A 25,724-nucleotide genomic window follows, 5' to 3' on the forward strand; every position below is an offset into this window, starting at 1 on the left:
AAACATAAACCCAAGTTGGATCACAACAGCTCCTACATTGCAAAGCATCAGCTACTATTTATCCTTAAAGAGCCGTCTATCGGACATTAAACTAACACAATCAGACTCTGCTGCTAAACGGCCACATGAGTCCGCTCAAGATGACAAGGGCTGAACACAATTATAAACACTGCAAATTGTTGCCTCGACTGCTGAAAATATGAATTAAATGCAACAAAAAAAAGCCGAAAATAGTCAGCAAGCCTGGCAGCATCTGCGGATATAGTCAACCAGTCAACATTAAATAAGACACAAAATGCTGGAATAACTCAGCGGGTCAGACAGCATCTCGAGAGAAAAAGGAATAGATGACGTTTCGGGTCGAGACCCTTCTTCAGACTGGACCCGAAACGTCACCTATTCCCTTTCTCCAGAGATGCTATCTGACCCGCTGAGTTACTCCAGGTTTTTTGTGTCTATCTTAGGTTTAAACCAGCATCTGCAGTTTCTTCCTACACGAGTCGACATTAGGTCATATTTGAGACTCTGCTGTTTTCTATAAAGGTGTGTGTGGCCGGACCTGCTGAGTACTTCCAGCATTTGCAATTATAAACAATGGTTTTTGTTTAGCGTGGCTGCTCGTATCAACTTATATTCCATTGTGTGTGATCATTTCGGGGGTTTCATTAACATTAGTGAAGTGAACATTGCAATGTAGCCGTTGGAAAACGCTCAAAACCATTGTCCGGATTAAAGATCGCCTCTGCATGACTATCTCTGTGCGTGGCCGAAGTTAGCAAAAATAGTTAAAATCTGTAAATAAAAATATAAAACACGTTAAAGATGCCCGCCTATGTTTGAACGTGCAAACCGATATTTGTAGTCGGGATAAATACAATCACATTAAGATAATAAACGATCGTGTGTGATCGACGTATTAAAAGTGATGTAATTGTAACATTTTCGTTTCGAGGGGCCACGGGTTTAGGATAAATCGTAAATCAATTAGAAGGGAATTGAGGATAGACACAAAATGCTGGAGTAACTCAGCGGGACAGGTAGCATCCCTGAATAGAAGGAGTGAGTGACGTTTCGGGTCGAGACCATTCTTCAGACCGCAAAGGGAATTGAGGATGTGTTTTCTCTCGGGGAATACATTAGGGGGTCGAGACCTCGCCACCTGAAAGGAGTGTTGGAGGCAGGATCCATGTACGAATGGGATTGGCCTGGCTCGCTCTGGATAGCATTGGCAAATGGTCTCCCCGTATAATAAAGTTTATAAATAAATTATTTTCACTCTATTCACCTCACACACTTGAAGTGTGGATATCAGTTATTTTTTACTTCAGAATCTCATTTAATTTCAGAGTCTATTAAATAATTTTTAATGAAATTTACACAAGCATTGGAGTCCATAACGTTAAGCACAAATGCGTCGTTCTGCTTCCAGTAACAAGAAACTCCGAACATCGAAATTCTCTCTTTCCTACACACACTTACTCATTTACAAGCGCGCACACTGTTTCTCGGTCTCCTTTAATTAAGTAGTTATTTACATTATCAGTCGAGGACAAACAGTGCAGGCTGACATTTTTTTTTACACTTGATCGCCACTCCCCGCAAGCTTCCCCCTCGCATCTCGTCGACAAACTCCATAGGTCATTGTGTTGCCCTGAAACGGAGCAGACACGGGTAATGCAATCGTGGAGCTAATCTAAATTATATTAAAATAATCCAGTAAAGGGGGATTTTACTGTTTACTGTTCAGATATAATTTAATTTAGGTCGGCGGTCAGGAGCCAGTTATTATTAACTAAGAGACAACAGACATCTTAATTGCTCGTGGTACAATCAGTTCATTTACTCATCGTCTTCGAGATAATTATATCTTCACAGTTTTATCATCATATCACCGTCTATTAATCTAATTCGCTGTGCCCAACCACATCATCATCTGAACGAATCTATTTGGAAATCTACATTAAAAAATGTGGCTTCTAGACTCAGTTAAACTGATTTCCCCATCTTATAATTTTCACTGAAAACTTTTTTAAAAACCATTTAACACCGTGAAACAGATTAAGGTGAAAGATTGGCTGGTCCGCCGTTGCTATTCTGAAACTAACCTGAAATCGTCGAGTTTATCTTTGGGAGGTGAAATTTCAAGATAAGTCTTAGCGTTAGCTTTTGGCAAAAGAAAAATCGTGCTGCTGCTATTAGCGAGGCGAGCAAGAAAACAGCCTTCGACTAAAGCAAAAATGACTCCACGCGTAAGTTTTAAGATAACCTTTTGCACTGACCCAGGTGAATTAATCTTCGGCGAAAGCATTTTGAAATGGCAAAAGCTGTAAATGAAAAGGGCCATGTTAGTTTTTCTTTCTTGAAATTGCAGGGGAGGTGATGGTAGGGGGGAGTAAGAGGATATAGTCCAAGAAAGCAAGGAAAGCAACTAAATAATACAGGCGAAGATTCAATCTGATTTTAGGTTGTAAAATGCGCCGTGTTTGCTGTAGAAGTCATAACAACGTGCTTGATATTAGGGAGCATTTGGCAGGATAGTGAATGACACCTGGCCACTGTCTATCGAGGGTTTTGGAAAAAATAAATAAAAGGACTGTGGAATATTTTTTTTTCCTTTTATATATTAGATGGAAATAATTTACAGATGATCCTGCTTATTCTCAGTAACTTATCAATACTGCAAAGTTGTATGCATTATTTTTAAAAGTTAGCCGACTTGGCCCTGGCTGTTTTCCGAAGCGAAGTTGGTGAAAGAAGAACCGTACTTATGGGTCAGCCTGACCGAAGTTATTTTAACTTGGCTTCAAATGCCGTTTCTCTCCCTTAAGATGGATCTCTTGAAGAACGTTGTAAATCCATACCGATCTCAATCGAAACCCTTCAAAGGGACATTGAAAGCAGCCAGGTTTGCCCGACAGAATGACTATATGGTATTGAAAGAAGTGAGGGGGGTGGATAATTTCGAAAGAAACATCTGCATTGGCCTTTTGATTATTCCACTCGATCTGAAAATCCATGCACTACAAAATTTCCGTGCCAGCGGTATAAGTAGCCTTGCTATTTTGGCGGTGTGCAAGGAAACGCTTTCGAACTGTTAATGCACAAAAGGACACAAAGTGCTGGAGTAAGTTAGTCCAGGGCTTTGTGTCCTATCGGGCAGTTATTTGCGTATTCGAAAAAGCAGGTTTTTAAAGAATGCTCCGTTGAGCTTAACATGAGACAAAGCTCCTTTCTTGATTCTGTCCTATTCTCACAGTTAAGTTGGATAAATCATTTCGACGGCAAACTATTTTGTGGAAAAGAAGCAACCATACATTTCCCCCTCCTTATTTCCCCCCTCAAAGATCAAAGACTTGGAACGATGTATTAATTCAAAAAATGGTAATACTAAAACAGATGGAAATGTTTATTACTCAGATTCATAAGCAAGAGAATGGCAACAAAAAAAACTATACACTAAAATATTAGAAATTAAAGACGTGCATATATATATATATATATATATATATATATATATATATATATATATATATAGTTCCTTTCATGTCTTTAACAGAATGCCCCGAAGCGATTTACTACCATCGAAGTACTAAACGATTTCTGTCATGTCATGCATAATAAAGCCACATGTGTTTAGACAGTCAGTTAGTAAGTACAGTCCTGATACTTGAATATTTTGCAGGCGAAATTATATTAATATGTTCAAACTGCGGGAAATGCTGAAACTATCACACGAATTCAACATTTTGAATTGGAAGTAGATGAACAAACGGAAAGGTCTCGGCCCGAAACGTCACCCATTCCATCTATCCAGAGATGCTGCCTGTCCCGCTGAGTTTCACCAGCATTTTGGGTCTATCTAACTGAAGATTTAGCCATGAGTTTCACGGGTTGTTAAACGCGGCAATGCTGTCATTGGCGTTCAAAGAGGTTGTTGATTAGGTCGTTGTCTCTCTTAACGCACTTTGGCAGTTTACATAATCTGAGATTTAATACTCAAATCTGTAGATAAATGGTGGGAGCTGGAAATTAAATTCTACGAACTTTCAGCCTATAGCTCTGCAATTTCATACGTGCAAGTCTCAATGGGCAGATGGATTCTCCACTGTCATGTTCCCCTGCAAGAATATCGAAACACAATGGTTTTCCTGATAATGTTCAGGAGTTTAAAGATGCCCGCGAATATATAGTTATCAAACCCGAGTCCTTTTACAGATCGAAATTCCTTTCACAGTCGTTGGCTGCTTAAAATTCCCCATGTTTTTTTGTTGTATTTAGGCATTACATTTTCGGTTCTGTAAATCAATAGAGAGTGAATGATAACATCGAGGGACTATTTGAAGCACTGACAATAATGAAGAAGGGTCTCGGCCCGAAACGTAACCAATTCCTTTTCTCCAGAGATGTTGCCTGACCCGTTGAGTTACTCCAACATTTTGTGTCTATCTTCGGTGTAATATTTCTATCTGCAATTCCTCTCTACACAATACAATTTGGGAACAGCTTTCCTCGTTTTACTATTACTGGTTGTTTTTTGTTTCATTTTCAAAACAGGACTATTATATCAAGCAAGGCAAGAGTGAGAAGCGTGTGGCTAATTGGTGTAAAACTTGCCTACATTGTGAGCGCTCTTCAGATCGGGAGTTTGGGAGTGGGATCCATGTCTCTTTAAGACTAGTTTTCTGCTATGTAAATACAGTGGAGGGAGGGCTTGCGTCACGCGCTCCCGGGGCTACAATTAGCTGAGTGAATTGGCAGAGTCGGAGCGGAGAAAAACGCAGGCAGCTTTCTCAAACAAGTCACCAATCAAGATAGGAGACAGGTCAGTCGGTATCAGAAGCACCCCCGAACAACCGTTCCTCGGGCGCGCACGTCGCCCTGACAAATTACACTCTCTGTCGCAATCTTGGACACTGCTGCCCCAAATAGAACAGGGGGGGAGGGGGTGGGTGGGTGGGGTGGAGAGACAGCGAACTCTTTCGCGGATATTTCCTTTACCCTCCACTCCGCGGCTCACTCCGGATTTGATCGTAAGTATTTTTGTTAAGCCTGACCCTCGCAGGCAATGAATCTGCCGGCTGGACGTATTTCCCCCCCTCGCCCTTATCTGTCAGGTTACCTTATCGCATAGATAGAGGATGCCATGTAAAACCTTGACTAAAATGTTATTACTTCTTTAGAGCAGTGCGGTTATCGATGTTTTTTGTCATTTGTGTGGTTATTGATAATAAGGACTTAAAGCCAAACTAGAAAGTTTTATAGGACACCTTCGGATAAAGGCTCAGGCATCCCATAAAGGCTCTCGACTTACTTTAGAGATATATTCTTTTGTTGTTTTTTTCTGTCACAATGGTGCAAAGAATAATTGAGGGTATCTTGTACAAGTGAGATTCGGTTTATTCGACGAACATAAGAACTACTTGCGCGCTGGAAATTCTGCTCGTGTTTCTCTTAGGTACGTTATGAAATTGCCAATCTCATTCTCTCGTTCTATTGCTGTTTTAGTCAGAACAGGCATTGGAATATTTTGAACTGCACGAACTAACCAGACTTCATATGAAATCGAAGAATATACATTTTTTAATTTTAGCAAGAGCCTTTGGTGCCACTCGGAAGTCCATTCAAGGTCAACTTCTGCGTATAATTTGAGCAGAATATTACTTTAAAAAATCAAATCTAGATGCCTCGATGTAGGATGTTGAAATAACAGTTGCTGAAAGGTCGCAGCTTCCCAACATGTTAAGCGAACGTAGACATGTAGAACAGGTACTTCACTTTGTGGATTGCATCAAACTGGGACAGTTTTTCACTGGGTGATTTGTAATTGTGGTCTGTTATTTGTTCCAGGTTAATTTCATACTGGCTGGAAGAACATTGAAGTTCCCCGCGGTCGCCTTCGTTTTGAGGGGAGTCTTTACGAAATTAGCAGTGATCTGATTTGAAAAGGAAGGCAATTTTGAGTGTGTTTAGAGTTCAAGCAATTTTGAGTGTGCATTCGTTTCGGTGACGCGTCGGAGCCTTAAGTCGTCGAGAAAATGTACCAAAGTCTGGCGCTGGCTGCAAATCATGGGCAGCCCAGCTATACCCACGACGCCTCGGGCAATTTCATGCATTCTTCGGCGGGCTCACCCGTGTACGTGCCGACGACCCGGGTCCCATCGATGTTGCCCAGCATACCGTACCTGCAGAACTGCGAGGCGGCCCATCAGAGCCACCACCTGAGCAACCACCCGGGGTGGCCGCAGGCGGTCAGCGAAAACTCTGGCTTCAATGCCGCCAGCCCGCATCCTTCCACCACCTTCACCTACTCCCACAGCCCGCCCATGAGCCACGGAGCCGGGAGGGAGGCAGCTTACACCAACCCTCTGGTGATTGGCGGCAGGGAGCAGTACGGCAATGCCTTGGTCAGGTCGGTGAACGGGACCTACTCCAGCCCCTACCCCACCTACGTCGGCCCAGACATGACTTCGGCGTGGCCACCCGGGCCCTTCGAGAGCTCCATGATCCACAGCCTCCAGGCAAGACAAGTCTCCATGTCTGGAAGGAGGTCCAGTCTCGGTAAGTCGCTGCAATTCGTTTCAAGTGTAAAATAAGGCTTTGCAGAGCGCTGAACAAGCACTCGAGTATAAACAAATGTTTCGTGTCATTTTCATCAACAAACTTACTGAAGGAGTATTGATCAAATACTCCTTCAGGGCCCCCTTAGAACAAGCTTAACGACAATTGACTGGTACAATACTGAGTGTGAAGTCTGATAACTCTCACCCTCCAAATTTAATTCAGATTGGAGAATAACATTCATTTTCTTTCAATAAAAGTGGGTTATTTCCTTCAGACAGCAATCTATAACTTCATTTTCCGATTCCAAATCTTGCTGCCTGACATTTTATCCGCGTGTGATCGGAATTAGCGTTTCAGTCCACGGGTATGATGAATATGACAAATATGGGGAGCAGCAGAGGGCTGGAGCACTCGGTGTGACCTCGGGGCAAACGTGTACCTAATAGCTTGAAATTACAGTCAACGTTTGATTTATCACACCCTTCGACTGTCATTTGTTTTAAAAATGGGCCACCTTTTCACCCGTTTTATAGAAACTGTAGTCCGGGTGTTGTGAAGGCAGTAAGCAATTGCTTCCACACCGTATTATTCATCCCAAACTATAGCGCGCTGACATCTGTAAATAAGTCATTCCGAAGTTATTCTCCATTTACCTCTGAATGTCACAGAACCAGGCCACGCACTCTTTCGGGAAATCCCCCCTATTCTGTTTGCCACGAGATAATGTGCATGGGAATGGGCACATTTAAAGTTAAACATTCTCACTGAAGCCTAACAATATCTTTGCTGACATCGGTTCATTTATTATACTCTTGAAATTAATAAAAAATACCGTAAACAGACACAAAATGCTGGAGTAACTCAGCGGGACAGGCAGCATCTCTGGAGAGAAGGAATGGGTGACGTTGCGGGTCGAGATCCTCCTTCAGACCGTCACGTATTCACAGAAGATAATTTAAAAATATATTAATTTACCTTTTAATTGATTACTTTTTGTTTTTTTTTGTACTTGATTTGGAAATTAGACTTTCCTAGAGTTTTCTGGTAGTAACCTGCTGAATTAAGTCCTTGGACTCCTATGCAAATCAACTCACCGCCTAACACGCATGCTATAAGTATGCACGACAGAACTCTTAACAAATAATTGCGAGTTATTGGGAAGCTAAGATTGTAACAAAATATTTATTCTTGACATATGTGATGCTCTCAAATTGTAGAACCGTGGATGTTGTGACTTGCATTAGAATAATAATCGGTTGTCTGTTTTAGCGACAGTTTCACTTTCTATATATATTTAAGTTTGATTTCCCTGAAATGTTTTTACAATTTCTTTTCATGTCTCAATTTTTAAACCATTTGTTTGATTCTGGTCTTTATAATATATATTTTTTTGCTACAAGCGACGTTGTAAAGATGTATATGTGTCTTTCCGGTATCTTTCGACAGATTGTGATCCGATTAATATTTTCAGCAGTTAGTTTCGTGCCTATAAAGTAAGCTCGTCTGCTTAGAACTTCAGCGAATACGTACGAATCAAGATTTTACAATGAAAACAACATAGACTATTTTATTTCACCCATAGCTTAAAAGCATCTCTTTCAATAAAAACAAACACGCAGATCCTATTTCATTTAACATTTCATTCAGTCAGCTAGATTTTATTATATGAGCCACATTTTTAAACAAGTCTGCGGCGTTTGTTTTTAAATAATAAATATTGGAATGGTGGTTGTGGAAACGCGACGACGTTTATACGCTGCGTTTGCATCCGGTACATAGAAAGAAATATACGTTAGAAATTAGATTTGCAGATACTATTATTATAGTCATATTAAAGATAATAACCCCTCGTTTTATACCGCTTCTCGAAATCCAGTTTTTTAAAAAATGGAGTCTGAACTAATAAAAATACCGAGGACTGGATTCGATTTGATTTGGTGCTTACAAACTTGTTGCTGTGAAATGTGGTTATCCCTGCAAATATTCAGTCCAACAGTTAAAAAGGCTGTAATTTATGTCATTGCCCGATAACATGAAACAATTTAGATGGACCGAATCTGGACTCGACAATACTCTTGAGTCATTTTCTAACACAAACAATTTTGAAGATGTTTAAAGTAGCATACGAAATTTATGGTTTGTAAGCCTATTAAGCACTTTAGCGGATCACATTAGCTCAGTGCAGACTCTTAAAAAAGTCTATAAGTCCTTTGACTCAATCTCCAAAACGATCTACAAATACACCCCTTATTTACCATTGATGAAGATACAGAGAGACAGTGAAACTTGATCGTCGACCCAATGTACCACGCACACGTCATTACCTCCCAGTACTGAACGTCGACTTTTAAGTGTCATCGTTTGGAATTAATAGAACGGATTGCTAAGACACATTTTCAATATTTTAACAGCCTAAAGACACACGTATTAAAATATGGACACACGTTATACCTTTACATTATTCGATATAAAATTAAGCGATAAGTGGACACAGTGATAAGATTATTCACAGGAATGTAGATGCAGCGGTACAAATCTAAGTCTCCACATTGAAAGACACATGTCTCAACCTTTACCAATTTTACAATCGCTCTAAAATGTATTAATATCAAGGTAAGAACCAAATTGTTCGAAACATACGTTTGGCTTTATAAATATATTGTTACATTCATTCCAATCTACCCTCAGACGTTTAAAAGATTCCTCGCATACATACCCATTTTATCTCCACCCACAAACCATCATTATAAATATATAGAACTTTGCAACACTTGCGCTGTTTATCAAGATTTAAATTCGCTGTCCACATGATTTTTTTTAAATGTTTTCTAAAACTAACGCAAATTGATCTTAATACACCCTCGTTGAGTAGTTAATTCCTTCTGCAACCGCGCTCTACGATATAAATCATTGTGATACAAATATCGGGCAATGCAGAACTGGGGTATTGTATAAAAGGATGCGATATGAGATTATACAGTCGGCTTCGTTTGAGTAAACCATTTACTTTCGATTTTAGAAAAATCCAGTTTTTAAAAAAAAGTATATTTTCACTCCTTTCTATCTGGAAAGTATTTGTTTACAGCACGTTTTGACATCTGCGGGAATAAATCCAGAATGCTGTCCTGTTTTCCGTCTACGGGCTGTCGGTTGTCAGCCCAGTGCAATAGGTGTGATTGATAAATCGGGTAGTGGATCACAGAGCGTTCTGCAACACAAATGAGCATTCCATCAGTCTTCGGAGCCAGTCTCCTTGTCGCCACTAGTCAATATCCAAAAACACTTTGATGAAAAACGGGAAAGTTTGGCAAGGCATTATGATTTCTATCACCAATCCTCTTCAGAAAAAAAACCCCCTGCAGTTTAATTTTTTTTCTCCTCCTTGGAAATGATTTGTGCCTTCTATTTAAAAGGCACTTTACAGTGCATAGGTAACAATGCGGTCCCAGCCACGTTTGGATGACACTTTTTTTGATCACTAGACAGATTGTGTAGTTTCAACTACACAACATCCAACAAATTTAGTGTGTTGATATCAGATGTACATTTTGCTTACAATGAAATATTTTTAAGTTATTATTGTTCCACACTTACATTATAGGACATGTTTAAGGGAGATTCAGCATTTATTTGGAAAACAGCCTGAAACACAAAAGTGCAGTGATGATTATCATTGCTGCTGCTAATTGGAATGGAAAGTTAAGACTTTATCTTAGATTCTCCGAAGCATAGACACGCTGTCCTTTCTCACAGACACGCGGGGGAACAAAAGCTTATTCCTTCATGCTATTTGGAAATCTCTTAATAATAGTCAGATTTCCCATTGCATTATTTTAAGTTAAGAATCGCTAATCTGAATCGATTTTAATATTAAATAAAAGAAGATAGCAGGGAAAATTGATATTCAGAATTATCCAAGTTCCCTAAACGACCGTAAACCTTTCTCATTGATTTTTTTTTTTTTTAATGGAAATCTTGAAAGAAACAATTCAATATTTGTAAGATATTTGCACATTTATTTTTACTGGCACATAGAATTGATTGCGACAAAAATCGGAATTTAATATTATTTAGTATTTATGGAAGGCGAAAATATCATGTCGCCCTTGTGCATGGAATTCATGAATTATAGCAGCAAATAAAATTCCATAAACTCACGACTCCAGGTAGGGTTCTGATCCAAATGCAGATCTTTGCGCAGATGAGAAAAGAAAATATCTCTTGGTTCTGTAGGTTGCAGCAATGTTATAATTTTGAAAATATTTTTCAAGCCATGGATAAAATAAACATTGATCCAAATGTAATTTTTGTTTGCTAATATTTGGGAATTGCACCTAGTTTAAACTAATATGCTTTTTGGTGTATTCAGAGAATATAAATAACATACTCCAGGATAAAGCTGGGTAATAAATAATATAATTTATTAGCTGTGGAGACTTTTTTTTATTTGTATTTCTTTAGAACGCATTTTTATCAGGATGCTTTTTTCCTGACAGACACAAATCTCTATATTACACAAACCAGATGTGTCACTGATTTCTTCCTTTCCCTTTTATTTGATGAAATAGAAATGTTGGACGATTACCCCGAGGGCCGGGAGTGTGTGAACTGCGGGTCGATGTCTACTCCGCTCTGGAGACGGGATGGGACGGGCCATTATCTCTGCAATGCCTGTGGGTTGTATCACAAGATGAACGGGATGAACCGGCCACTCATTAAACCGCAAAGGCGATTGGTAAGCTCTCCGGTTGATCCTGACTTGTTAGCTAAACACATCTTCCAGCCAGTGCAGAACGCCTTCCGTGACCCGCTCGTTCATCTCTCATAAAAGCCCTGCCGTTTGGTGAAGCTGCATAACCCAAGGTGCCCCTGCCAGTTCATAAAAGTACAGCCGACAAAATATTAAGCACTGTGAATTTCTGTCATTATTTCAACAGATCACCTTTCTGTTGAGAAAATCCTTTCCTTACCCCATTGCAATGTGCTTACTGGTGGTGTAGACTGTAAATCAGAATTGAGATTGCGTCTTCATTGATTTTGTGTGTGGAATCATACAAGAAATGAATAACTGAAGTCTATAATGGAGCCGAGGTGGGAGGGAGTGCTCCAAAACAAACCAACCCTAAAGCACTGCACCGTTAATTAGTTCTCTTTCAGATGCAACGCAACTTAAGCTCTGATACTTTAAAATATATTTAACATTCTGTCCTTAAACACCATTCAGGCTGTGAATGGCCTGCAAAACACACTCATAATTTTGATGTCTTAAATAACAACACTACATCACAATGTTGGGGGTCAACAGCTTCCTTGACAAGGTCAGAGTTGTGAAGAGGCTTCTTTCGGAGGCCCATTCCCCATTCTGAATAAACCACTTAGGCCTTGATGATATAAATTATTTTAGCCTTGTGCCTTTCAAAAAGCAGGAGAGGAACCTTGGTCCTTTATCGCAGTTTGAAAACAGCGCACACAACTGCGCCTCCTTCATTTTCTCCCATCTCTTTTATTTTTTGCCCTTCTGATTGCTGATCCCTCCTTCGAAGTGTTTGCATGAGTGAGTGCAAATTTGAAACTAACTTTTACAAAACCGAACGAAGAGCAACAGCACGATGAGAGAATCAAAATTGCAGATCTTTGCGCAGACGAGAAAAGAAAATGTCGCTTGGTTCTGTAGGTTGCAGCAGTGTTGTAATTTTGAAAACATTTTTCAAGCATTGTCGTTTTTAACATGAGTGAAGAGTTTCTCCAAAAATTGTGTTTTACAGTCCTCCTCCAGGCGTGCTGGCTTGTGCTGCACTAACTGCCACACCTCGACCACAACTCTATGGAGGAGAAATGCAGAAGGGGAGCCCGTGTGTAACGCCTGTGGACTCTACATGAAACTTCATGGGGTAATAGTTCTTTACTTTGTAGTCCAGTTTAGTTTAGAGAAACAGGCTCTTTGTCCCAACGAGCCCACGCAGACCAGCGATCCCTGTGCTACAGCACTATCCTACACATTAGCGACAATTTGCAATTTTTACCGAAGCCAAATTAACCTACAAACCTGTATGTCTTTGGAGTGTGGGAGGAAACTGGAGCTCCCGGGAAAAACCCATGGGGTCACAGGGAGAACGTACAAACTCCGTACAGACAGCACCCTGGTCTCTGGGGCTGTAAGGCAGCAACTCAACCGCTGTGCCACCATGCTGTCCTTGTAATTTGTAAATGAGTTTAGAACTGAATAGAGCTGTGAACTATTTAAAGGCGGATTTAAGCATTGTGCTAGAATTTGTATAAGTGCTGCGTAATCAACGACTGTTTTATTTATTATTGTTTCAAAACTCCCAGTAGAAACTAAATAATCCATTTTCTCTTTCACATGCAATCACAATCCCAGAACATAATGATCCGACTAGCTACAATTTAAATTAATAGGCTAGCCACTGTCAATACAGTCCTTTGCTCGTGTTGCAATGATCAACATATAATGAATAAACAAAATAAATTAAATATTGCACAAGTGAATTTAACACCTTGCACCTGCCTGTGAACCCATTACCTTCATTTGGCCATGTGGCAATTTAATAAATGAACTTTGCTCTCTGGCTTGAGCTAGCTTACCCAGCTCCTAGTCACAAAGTTATCTGGAAGCTGTTTGCAAAGCATAAGCAAATCTGCCAGCATTACAGAACCATTCAAAGACTGATATTTACAATCCACAAGTGTAAAACAGATTGGGAGCTTACAATTTTTAGAGCCATGCTAAGAGACCAGGTGAGGCCTACTTAAAAATCTTCCATGTTTGTAAATTAGGTGTCAGTCCTATCAGGTGTTCACAAGTTTCACCAAAGTAAAGCTTATTATTAGTAAATGTGTTTAGGTGTAAACCACAGTAAAGATATTAGGTATAAATATAAAGAAGGTTATAGATAGATTCATAAGCAATATATTGTAGCATTGATACAACAGTCTGGGCTGAAATGCAGACTGAAAGGGTGATCAGAGAATGAAATCTATTTGCTGTGAAATATCGCAGGAGTCAGTGATAGTTATAATTTTCATAAATTACAGAGCTTTACAATTGATTTGGAATTTAGCATTTTTGAGGTATCCCCAAATTTGCAAATGACAAAAAACAGAATGCAATAACTAATAAAGCTGAGCAAAGTGAGCAACTGCGAAAGAATCCATGCTGGATAGATCAGCGAACAAAGAAACGGTGGATGTGTTCAATGTAGACATATTGAATGGCTAACTAGTTACTGGAAATCATCAGATAAGTGACAGAGAAAAACAAATTGGGGCTGATGGGGATGGGAGGATGAAAAGTTCCAGGGCAGCAGGTCAATTGAATTGATGGGATTGTTCTGTTTGCCGATAACATGGACCCAACAAGAGAATGACCTCCATCTCTGCTAAACATACGGAGATCAGGTGCAAGGACGTAGATTATGAATTGATCTGTTTTAGCCACAGAGCACCAACAAGATTCGAGGGAAGATGTTATTAAAACTGTGGTTGATGAGAGTGAAGGTGAAAAAATGCATGATGTGGCTTAAAGGGAAATAAATGATACTACTGAATGTACTGCTGACTTGAGATATCGAATTTTGTCCTTTTGTCATTTTAAAAGTAAGTTACTGAGAGAAAATGGGAGGTTGAAAGGAAGCCCAAACGGATCCTTGAACTCAGAAAGATACGTTTCGAGGAGTGTTGCTTGCTGAATCGTTAGAGAGGAGTAGGATGAGGGAAGATTTAGGAAAAGGCTTTGGGACTTTAACAGATCGAATGAATTTGACCCTGAGGAATCATTTTAGTCAAGGCCAGGATTTAAGGATCATAGGATAGAATTTTAAGCTGTGCAACAATTAAAATGGGAAAGTTAGACATTTTTGAGATTCGTTCAAACACACTCGTCAGCGATAGAAATCCAACAAGCACTCATGGGAGATATTATTTTGAAAGGTTTAAATTAATTGGTAATAACAAAAAGATAACAAAGCTAGTACTTTCAGAATCATTGGAAGGAAATGGGGGGATGATGTGGAAGTATAACTTAATTCAGTGATACTACAGTAATCCAGACAGCACTGGGAATATCAGAATTTATTAGATGTTTTTACATGGGGCGTGGATGTCGCTATTGTCCATCGTAAACTGCCCATTATAAAGTGGTGGTAAGACCCCGTCTTGAAATACTGCAGTCTTTGTGGTGAAAGTTCTCTCCCATTATTGTTGGGTAGGGAATTAGACTCAAGTGATGGTGAAGGCAAATCTACAGATCCGGGCAGCATGTGACTTGGGTAGAGAATGCACATGTGGTGATCAACTACCTGCTAACCCATGTCATGGGTGGATGTGGGATGTGCTGATGGAGCAACCATGGCAACTATGCTTTGTAAAAAAAGGTGAGCACTGTTGCCGCACTATGTCAATGTTGAAGGGAGTGAATGGTCAGGGTGGTGATTGGGACACCAATTGATGGGGCTGATCTGTTGCGTGTGGATTGAAGCTTCTTGAACATTGATAGCACTGCACAATGATCCATTGCACTCCCGCCGTGCCCTGAAGATAACAGGAAAGGATTTTGACCCAAATAAATATGCCACTTCTGGTAGAACTAGAGAGACAACACAACTTATGGCACAGCCATGGACTGTACAATGTATCAAGTTGTCTGGAGCAGTCTGGTGTGAATCTCTTGATACTTTCCAGTCAGCTCAAAAACACAGCAACACCACAAGATAAACAACAACTCTTCTTGATGGTTGAAAAGCAGCAACCAAAGAAAGAACAAATGAATATTAATTTAGTCCCCTATGAAGCGCCAAGGCATGGGTTGTTTTTGAAGTACTGAAGTATAGTCACAGTTGTTACACAACACAGTTTGTGAAGTCCAATTTATGTTCGACACATGAAACCAGAAATTAATCTGCTGTTTGTTTTCGTGGGTAAACTGATATAGGGAGCCGACCATTGAATCTTGTATTTAGCATTGGCATCAATAAGGTGTCACCCTGACCTATTCAACACTTAAAGCAGTGTTTTCTGTAAATTCACTTTGTAAAAGAAACATGGAATACCTTAAAAGAGAGTATTGTCCAGAGCATCAGGATAACTTTCTGCTCCTCTTTAAAAAGTACCTTGGAATCACATTGCTACAAGAGTGAATAGACAAGGTCTTGGTGAACCATTTATCTACAAGATGCACTGGACATAATACATGAGTAAAGTTACGAGTTCTTGTAAGATGAGTTAAACCTGTATGTTCCCAATGCATTCCTAACCAAAATGAGAGTTCTGAAAGTCACATCCTTCCTGATCAGATCCATCTTAGTGAGGTCTTTATGACTGAAAGTGTAAAGAGGCTTGGAGGTAAATTTACAAAGTAAACTTTTTTATATGGACGCACCAATTTATTCTATAAATCACCAAGTCCATGGGGTTGGAAAATGCTGGGAAATTCATGCTGAAATTTTTGTATTTCTCGATACAAATGCCACAGAGTTCTTAAATGCTTAGGGTCCGTAGATAAACACAAAAAGTTTTAATTTGCTTTGTTGATAATTCTGCATTTGGTCTTTGAGGTTGAACACTTAAGGAAATTCGCAGTGGAGTGCCAACTCACTCCAGTTTCCCATTATCCTTATATATCCACCCAACCCGCACCAGCCAGGTTTTTACATAAGAGTGAGTCCATTCCTTTCAAAATAAAGGATGTTCAGTAGGTACAAGGTGATTTATATTTTCATAACATAGTAAATGTAATAGTAATTTACTTAGTTGTTATCTTTCGAACTTTTATTTATAAATAATAATTATAAGGTCGTTAAATTGCTTTGCTCTTTGTTTTTGGGTATTTTTGAAAGTCATTGACGTTTTGGCAGCTGACTAATTTCTCTGAGGGTCAAAGTTTATTTCTTCTCCTGTGGGTAGCCATTACCTTGCACAATGTTCTGTTGCCACACAGAACCTTGCCGTTTTGCTCAGGTAGGCTTTGCTCAGCAATTTAACACAAATGGACTGGGGAAAAATAAGACCATATTTACTATGCGATTACAGGTGTAGGAAGCGCTCTTCTGACAGCGAGTTTTGTCTCATTGCGTAATGTAATTATAGTCTCCATTAAAAATACCCAAATAAACTTAAGTATATACAAGTAGTGAACATATAGAGTAACAAAAAACTGCAGATGCTGATTTATACCAAAGATAGACACAAAGTGCTGGAGTAACAGCTGGTTAGGCAGCATCTCTGGAGAAAAAAGGATGGGTGATGTTTTGTGTCGGGACCCTTCTTCAGACTGGAACATATATAGTGAACATATATTCAAGTTTTAAGATAGATCTATATTTTTGGCCAATACAGGGATCAAGGGCTATGCCGATCAGCTATGAAATTTGTGTGCAAAGGTCAAATCTGTTGTTATTGAATGGCGCCACAGGTTTGAGGGTTCATTAATGCGCTCCTGTTCCTCACCCCATGTGTATTGATTATAGAAAATAAATGCTCCATTCTGTAACTCCAATCACAAAAGACGTACATTGAAAAAATAGATTAATTTTGTATTAGGTACAATCAATATAGAAAAAAGACCAACATTTTCCAAACATTAATGTATACATTTATACATCAACCCGAAACGTAACCCATTCCTTCTCTCCAGAGATGCTGCCTGACCCACTGAGCTACTCCAGCATTTTGTGTCTACCTTCAATTTAAATCAGCATCTGCAGTTCTTTCCTACACCATTCAGATAATAATTTTCCTCCTTGTTCTTGCCACATTTATCCTCACATTTATCCACATTATACTGCATCTGTCATGCATCTGCCCACTCACCCAACCTATCCAAGTCACCCTGCATCCTCATAGCATCCTCTTCACAGTTCACACTGCCACCCAGCTCTGTGTCATCTGCAAATTTGCTAATGTTACTTTTAATTCTTTCATCTAAATCATTAATATATGTTGTAAATAGCTGCGGTCCCAGCACCGAGCCTTGCGGCACCCCACTAGTCACTACCTGCCATTCTGAAAGGGACCTGTTAATTCCTACTCTTTGTTTCCTGTCTGCCAACCAATTTTCTATCCATGTCAAAACCCTACCCCCTAATACCATGTGCTCTAATTTTGCCCACTAATCTCCTGTGTGAGACCTTATCAAAGGCTTTCTGAAAGTCCAGATACACTACATTCACTGGCTCTCCCTTATCCATTTTACTTGTTACATCCTCAAAACATTCCGAATGATTAGTGAAGCAAGCTTTTCCCTTCGTAAATCCATGCTGACTTAGACTGATCCTGTCACTGCTATCCAAATGCACTGCTATTACATCTTTAATAATTAACTCCAGCATCTTCCCCACCACCGATGTCAGGCTAATTGGTCTATAATTCCTTGGTTTCTCTCTTCCTCCTTTCTTATAAAGTGGGATAACATTAACTACTCTCCAATCCACAGGAACTGATCCAGTATCTAGAGAATATTAGAAAATGATTGGAAAATGATCACCAATGCGTCCACAATTTCTAGCTGCCCGTGGAAGTTATGGAAGTGGATACGGTCATGACTTTCCAAAGACATTCACACAGATATATGGATAGAACGGGTTAAACGAGAAATGGGCCAAATTCAGGCAAATGGGACTAGCCCAGAATGGCAACTTGCTTGGCATAGACAAGTTGGCCCAAAGAACCTAATTCTGCGCTGTATAGCTCTATGACTCTATGATTGTTGCTCCGCAAACTGATGGAGAACTTTGAAATAAGGATGAACATTTTTCAATGAATTAATGTCAAAGCCGAGTGTTGTCCATAGGACACATTAGCAAATGTGACTTCGAGTGAGCTGGAATGTGGGCATTGGAGATTGTAAATGGCTTCGGTTAATGATATGGCTGAAAAAAAGATTAAATGGTACTCCTGCCCTAACCAAAAGGAGATCAAAATTTGATTCCAAATATGCAGCAATTTAATGGTCTGGTTCATGCTGGTTTTACCAGTTGCCCTGAAGGTAACTGCTGGCCAGCTGCAATACATGCGCCAGTGCATTCCTGACTTCCACATCTGCTGTTGCAACACAGTGGAATGGAATGCACTGGAGGGTCAGGTGTTTGCTCCAGTTTGCATGGAGTTGAGGGGATGGATACACTTCGCATCTGGTCCCTCAGATTTATACCAGACACAGCTAGTATGGCCCCATTTATTTGAGCTTCATTTTGAGAGTAAATGAAACTACATGAAAATAGACACAAGGTGCTGGAATAACTCAGCAGGTTAAGCAGCATCCCTGGAGAAAAAGGATGGGTGACGTTTTAGGATGGGACCCTACTTCAGATGCGCCATGACCCTTCAGGCCCATCCCAACCCGAAACGTCACCCATTCTTTTTCTCCAGAGATGCTGCCTGACCAGCTGAGTTACATCAATACTTAGTGTCTTTATCTTCGGTATAAACCAGCACCTGCAGTTCCTTTCTACTCAATGAAACTACGTGGTTTGGTTCGTTTCCTTGTTATTTTTTTGTTTTTACTTTCAGATTTCCATCTTCTGCTGTGTTTTGACTTTCAGCTTAAAAAGAGATTTTTTTAAACTTTAAAGGCAGTTTTCATTTACCAGTTCTGGACTGGATTGTTTGGTGTGAGTCATCTTTGTTGATAAGATTAGTTATAGGAGCAAAAATCCTAACATCTTCAGGGTATGAAAGAGAATAACCTTGGAAGAGATGTTTTGAGTAGGTTGCACTGAACATTACAACATATTTGAGATTGATACAAATTGCTGGAGTAACTCAACGGGTCAGGCAGCATCTCTGGAGAACATGGACAAGTGGTGCTAAATATCACCTCTACGTATTCTCCAGAGATGCTGCCTGGCCTGCAGAGTTACCCCAACATTTCGTGTCATTTTTTTGTAAACCAGCATCAGCAGTTCCATGTTTCTATGTTTGTGGTTGCTCTTGGCTCAGTGTTATCCCTACTACTTACTGCACAGACTAAGTAATATATGTATGTTTGTATGAATAGAACTGGAGTGCCAATTTCACTGTGCTTGTGTCCTGCAGGTAGCACGCCCACTAGCTATGAAGAAGGAAAGCATCCAGACAAGGAAAAGAAAACCTAAGAATGTTAACAAGTCTAAAGGTTCCTCAGGTGCATGAGTATTCCTGCGATCAATTTCATTAGCTTGCACTTTTTTTTCCATTTCACTGTGGTATCGTTCAAGTCTGTTACTGAGTGGTAACATGTCAGAGGGGTCATTGTCAAGGGAATGCTCCCAGCCAGAAGGGGTAACCTAGAAAAGTACCTTCCCTCCTTAAGACAGACAACTTCAATGGGTGCAAGAAACACTCTAGCACCAGATTATTGCATAGATCTCCCCTAAAGAATAGATAGCATTGGAAAATATATTCAGAAATGTTTCTTTGTGTACAAAGTGCACAAGCAAAAGCAACTGTTCTTCGTACTCTTTCTTTATCACCCTGCTTGTCGTTGCATTACACATGAAGTGATGCATGTGTACTAAAGGACTCTTGCTTCGATTTGCTGCCTCTCCTTTGTTCAACCAAGCAACCAACAACTTTGTTCTCCCAAGCCCAGATCATAAGGGATTCTCCAAGATAGAGAGTAGAGGAAACATGCAGTTAGCCAGACAAGTTACTACGTTATTGAAAAGCATTGAGAGAAACGAGCAGGAAAATTTGATGATCAAGGAATTAATGAGTTTACCACTCATCTGACATGCATTTAAAATGAACTTGGTGTGCTTTATAGTATGATAAAAGAAATAAAGCAACAGAAAGGAGGTTATGTGCATGTATCAAAAAATCCAATATTTTAATATCAAACTGATAATGAATATATTCATACTTTTATACACAAGAAATATCCTCCTGTGCAAATGTTGTTATAAATCACTGCACATGATTAGCCAATGACTGATTTTTTTATGTTGCTCCTTGGAACTATCACCGTACCATTGTGCACCCGGCTATAAATGTATTATTGCACATGGTAAATTTAAAAGCCTGGATCCATGACCTCATGAATCATCAATTCTCATTGATGGAATTTTCTTTCCATGAGATGATAAAATTTATTATAATGGATCATCCATATGCACAGTTCCTTGGAAAATAAATCTGGGCAGAATGCTAAATGTGATCTAGAATCATAATACCAATTAATTGTTATTGGTGATCGTCATTTTAAAAACTGTGATCCATCGTTCTAGATTAGAGAAAATATCTTCACCACATCCGCCCTGACAAAACTATTTAAGGATTTTATACGGTTCAATCAAACCCCTTTTCAGTCTTCTTTAGTCTCCAAAGGTTACAAGCTTTGTCCAACCTTTGTCCAAAAGCCAACCCTTCCAAGGTGGATATCAGTCTAGAAAAACCAATCTAAACTGTTTCCAATGCATTTACATTCTTTCTTAAATAAGGAGACCCAAAACTACACAAAGTTCATCTTTGTAGATTTGTAGACTCATCAACGGTCTAAATTACTTAAGGATAATCTTCCTACTTTTATATTCAAGTCCCTAGCAATAACTAATAACGTTGTAAGCTTAAGGGTAAGCAGCATGTTGCCTTTCGACTCCACCAACCCACGTTTGATCTTGACCTTGGCTGCGGTCTATGTGAAGCTTGTAAGCTCTCCTTGTGAGAGTGTAACATTCCTCCCACATCCCAAAGATGTGCTTGTAGGTGAATTTCTGACTCTGAGTTACCGACCGGTAGTATAAAAAAAAGTAGTAAAAAGATCGATGGGGGAGTTGGTGGGTACGTAAGGAATAAAATAAAATAAATTGCAGGGGTACAGGGAAATATCAAGAGAGGGATTGAGAGCGAGGGAATTGCTCTGTAAGGTGTTGGTTTAGACTCAATGGCTGTATAGCATCCGCCCTCTCGGCAGCTTATTTTCCTACCTCACCTTTTGATATCAATAGTTCAGCCTCAATTCTTTCAATGCCTTCAACCAAGCCATTTATACAATAATTTGATGCCCCAACACTGGCCTTTATGGTACACCATTCAGAAGGCCAATTATTCCAGCTCTCTGTTTTCTGTGAACCAGTCAATCTATGTTATTACAGTACTTCCTTTTATTTTTTACAATAACTTTATCAAATGCCTTCTCGAATCTGAGTATAATATATGCACTGATTTCCCCTTTATGTCTAACACAAATCACTTCTTCAAAGAACAAAGTAAATTGGTCAAAGATGATTTCCCTTTCCCGAAGCAATGTCGACTTTGCCAGATTACTTTTATATTTTTCCAAGTGCTCCACTATAATGTCTTTAATAATATCTTCTAACATTTTCACCAAGACACCTTGTGCCAACTGATCTGCAATTTCCACAGTTCACTTAAGCCCGATCTATTTCATGTCCTCATAAGTTGCCCTTCATTAAAATCCTAGCTTTGGACTCATTCTTCTCTCCCTCAAACCCAAGATAAAATCAAATTGTGTTATGATCAATATTTCCTACAAGTGTCTTTACCATGAACTAATGTGAACATAAAACAGTACAGCATAGGAAGCAGCATTGGGCCACAATGTGGTTATTCAAAGAACTTAATAATCTGAACAATAAAATAATAAACAATTCAAATAATAAACTTAATGAAGATCTACCTTTGCCCAAAGCAATATTGACTTTGCCAGATTATTTTGATTTTTTTTCCAAGTTACCCAATATAACATCTTTTATAACGTCTTCTAATATTTTCTCCGCGGCTGATGATGAAATCCTGCTTTGTTGCACAATTCTAGGGCTAGTTTCTGTTTTCTTGGTGCTTCCAGAACATGCAGTTCTAAGAAACCATCCCAAAGTCACTATAAACTCTTCATCCAGGCTACCTTTTCTATCTGATGTTTTTCAGTCTATTATAGATTAAAATCTCCTATGATGATCACCGTGCCTTTCTGACAAGCCTCCATGATTTCATCCTTCAGACACTGTCTTTGGTGCATGATAACTGTTAGGGGACATGTTCACTACTCCCACATTTTTTTGTGCCCATGTTATTTCTCATCACCGCCCAAACCACTTTTATGTGCTAATTTGCTGAATTCAGGACATCCCTGTGTCGCACGAAAACCATCATTAATTAACAGGTTGACTCCTCCACATTTCCCTAGCTCCACTCCTTCCTAAATGTCACACACCATTCAGCATTGCCTTCCACATCATATTTATTTCAATTTGTGCTCTCAGTTCATCTGTTTTGTTTGGAGTGCTATTCGCAATCTGATACATATAAACTTTAGTTTTATTCTTATTATTTGCCTCCACCGGCCTTATCTTCTGAATTGCTATTCAGTTTGCCCTCTCGATCCCTACCCATCACAGACAGTTTATCACTTTCCAACTTAATAGCTTTCTCTCCAGCCTTGTCTCTTTGATTTACCAATCTTCCCAACTTTGATCCCTTGCCCCCACTGTTTAGTTTCAAATCCCCTCCACTTCCCCACTTCAGGGACACACTTACACACATTTCGTGGTTCAAAACAAATTAAACACTCTTCATTAAATGCTGCATTTTGAAAAAGATTTGCAATCAGCGCTTTGCTCCCTGAAATAGAAGTTTATTGAGTGAGGTCTTATGAAGAACATAACTTGTGCTGAGGCTTAGTGAAGTACCAAATAGAATCCTGTATCGCTTCAGTTACGCTCTTGAATAAGAACAGAAGGTTCAACTCATGAACTGCCCTGAATAAACTCTGATTAGAGCACCACCACAAGAAAAATACTGTTTTGCCATTTATCAAATCTTGCTGCAAACAAAATTGGTGATGTTCAAATAAATATTAATGAAATGAGGAAAACATCACAATTTATAAGAAAACTGGGCATGATGCAAAACTGGGGGCACAGTTGTTATCAGTCCATTATCTACCATCATAGGGGTCTCCTGTTAAACTGCTATTGCTTTGCCAGTTCTTTCTGTGTGAATGATTCACAGAATTGAATGAGATTATCGAGGACATTTGTCATACTGCTCAGAGGCTGACTGAATGAACACATTCGTTTCTCTTTCAGGTACAGTTTCAGGAACTAATTCCCCATCTTCTATATCGAACTCCGAAAACGCGTCAACTATCAAAACTGAATCTGATTTGGCCTCATCTCCATATGCTGGTCAAACAGTGGTGTCTGTTTCTCAGGTAAAGTAACAAGGACAAGCAACATCTTGTTGTTTGCAAGCTAATCATACAGTATTGACACAAACAGCTGTCACAATGGTTATAGAGAAGTTAAAATAAAATTTAAATTGCATTGATACTTTGTACATGACTTTTGATAATTCTTTCAAATATTAAATTCAGTTTAATTTTGTTTTGAGTTAACAAATGTGAAATAATGAACCATGAATACAGAACAATAATCTTTACACTGTTAAATGATGAGCTGTGCAACAAAGTACCATTGTATATTGTACATTGTAAATTGTTTAAGCTTATACTATTGGAATAAGTTTAGTGATTCTTATTTCTGTAGGCTCCACCCACATCAATGATAAGTCGTGAGGATTTGAATCCGGGCCCTTCACAGTTGAAATATGTAACCGAAGATTATTCTTATACCTCAGCCATTGTGATTCCACAGACTGGAGTTAATGTTCCGCTCAGACAAGACTCTTGGTGTGCCTTGGCGCTGGCATAAATTACGCAGTCACTTTTGCAGCTTTTCTGTTTCAATCATTGAGTGGATAACTCAAATATCCTAAGGAATTGAAAGAAATAACATGAACCCAGGTATTTATACTGTGTATTTCTAATTGGTGAAATGCTACCAAAAACATACATATATGAACATCCCAGCAAACACTTCCATGTCTGGGTAAAATAAATTCCTACATCCCTGGCAACAAGCGATCAAGTGAAACAAATGTATGCTGTTCATCTCAAAACTATGAATGAAATCAAAACCATTTAAAAGTGGCTTCTTGTAAACTATTTGTGAGTGCAATTAATTTCATTAGGTCGGTAATTACAACTGATCCTGTTAGGCTAAATAACTTAATAATTTAAAGGTAAAGTTTGAACAGAAATTATTGTATGTTATGTTGAAATATTGGCTCTTTCCATGGACAGATATTTCACATCTGTTTTGAATATTTTAAATGTTATACTAAGGTGCAGTCAGTTCCTTCTTTGTGATAGAACTTTTAAAATACTTTGCCTTTTTGAAAATAAGATGAGTTAATTCATCTATAATCCATAAATATATATAAGCAAAATCAAGGCTTCCAATCTCTTCATGGGCATATTCACAGATTGTTAATGGGAAAATAAAACTGAACAGCATTTGGCATGTAAAATATGTGTAGAAAAGTTATTATAACAATGCTAATGTTTTGCATATTCAAAAAATATAGAAGCTCTATTTACTTTTGAGACACTGTTGTAAATATAATATAAAGACACAGTTTTGATTATTGTTGTGCAAGACCTAAACTGGGAGGCAGACAAGGAAACAGATATTTACTATGGATTTGTGAACTTGCAAGTTGAACTCTGAGGTACAATGGAGAAATAAACCGTGGCAAATCTCTCAGCCGTAACTCTAAGCCATGGCAAATCTAATGATATGTAGACAAGATACCTCAAAAGAAATTAAGTCTCCATTATTGATCATTTGTACAAAAATCAGATTTTTGATTCCTACTTCATGTTGAATGGTCCATTCAGAATATTTATTAGTTGACTGAAAATTGTACGAACCAATGATGCTATTAAATCGATGGCAAAAGTTGCATAGGAAAATAACTGCAGATGCTGGTACAATCCAAATATCACATGATGGAAAAACATTGATTGAAATAAGTGTTCTCTTGGGTTGCGGATGAATAATATGTATTTTTAATTATGCAAATATGGCATTGAATTGTTGTATACCATTACAAATGACCAACTTCAAAGGATGAGATGATTAGTTTTAGAAAAATACATTAATGAAGTGATTTGAACATCACAGTATGACTCCTGTTATTGATCTTCAATTTATTGACTGTATCACACATTTTTATACATTTATCTAGAGTATTGTGCACATTTCAGAAGACTAATTAGTTTATGATTGATATGGACAAGAAAATGATTACTTTCAGTACTTTTGCTGTCAAATGTTTCATCCTTACAAGGTTGACAATAAATACAAATAATT

The 25,724-nt window shown here is 38.8% G+C and overlaps 1 protein-coding gene across 1 annotated transcript; it reads left to right on the top strand.

The window, feature by feature from the left end:
- Positions 1-6,035: 6,035 nt before the first annotated feature.
- On the top strand, positions 6,036-24,859 carry gata5 (GATA binding protein 5). Its single transcript, XM_078419263.1, is given in 7 exon segments — positions 6,036-6,527; positions 8,232-8,247; positions 11,130-11,296; positions 12,327-12,452; positions 19,609-19,696; positions 23,598-23,722; positions 24,057-24,859. Coding segments are annotated over 7 exon segments (1,179 nt in total). The 3' UTR covers positions 24,222-24,859.
- The last annotated feature ends 865 nt before the right edge of the window (positions 24,860-25,724 follow it).

The sequence above is a fragment of the Rhinoraja longicauda genome, chromosome 22, assembly GCF_053455715.1.
Source record: "Rhinoraja longicauda isolate Sanriku21f chromosome 22, sRhiLon1.1, whole genome shotgun sequence".
NCBI lineage: Eukaryota > Metazoa > Chordata > Chondrichthyes > Rajiformes > Arhynchobatidae > Rhinoraja > Rhinoraja longicauda.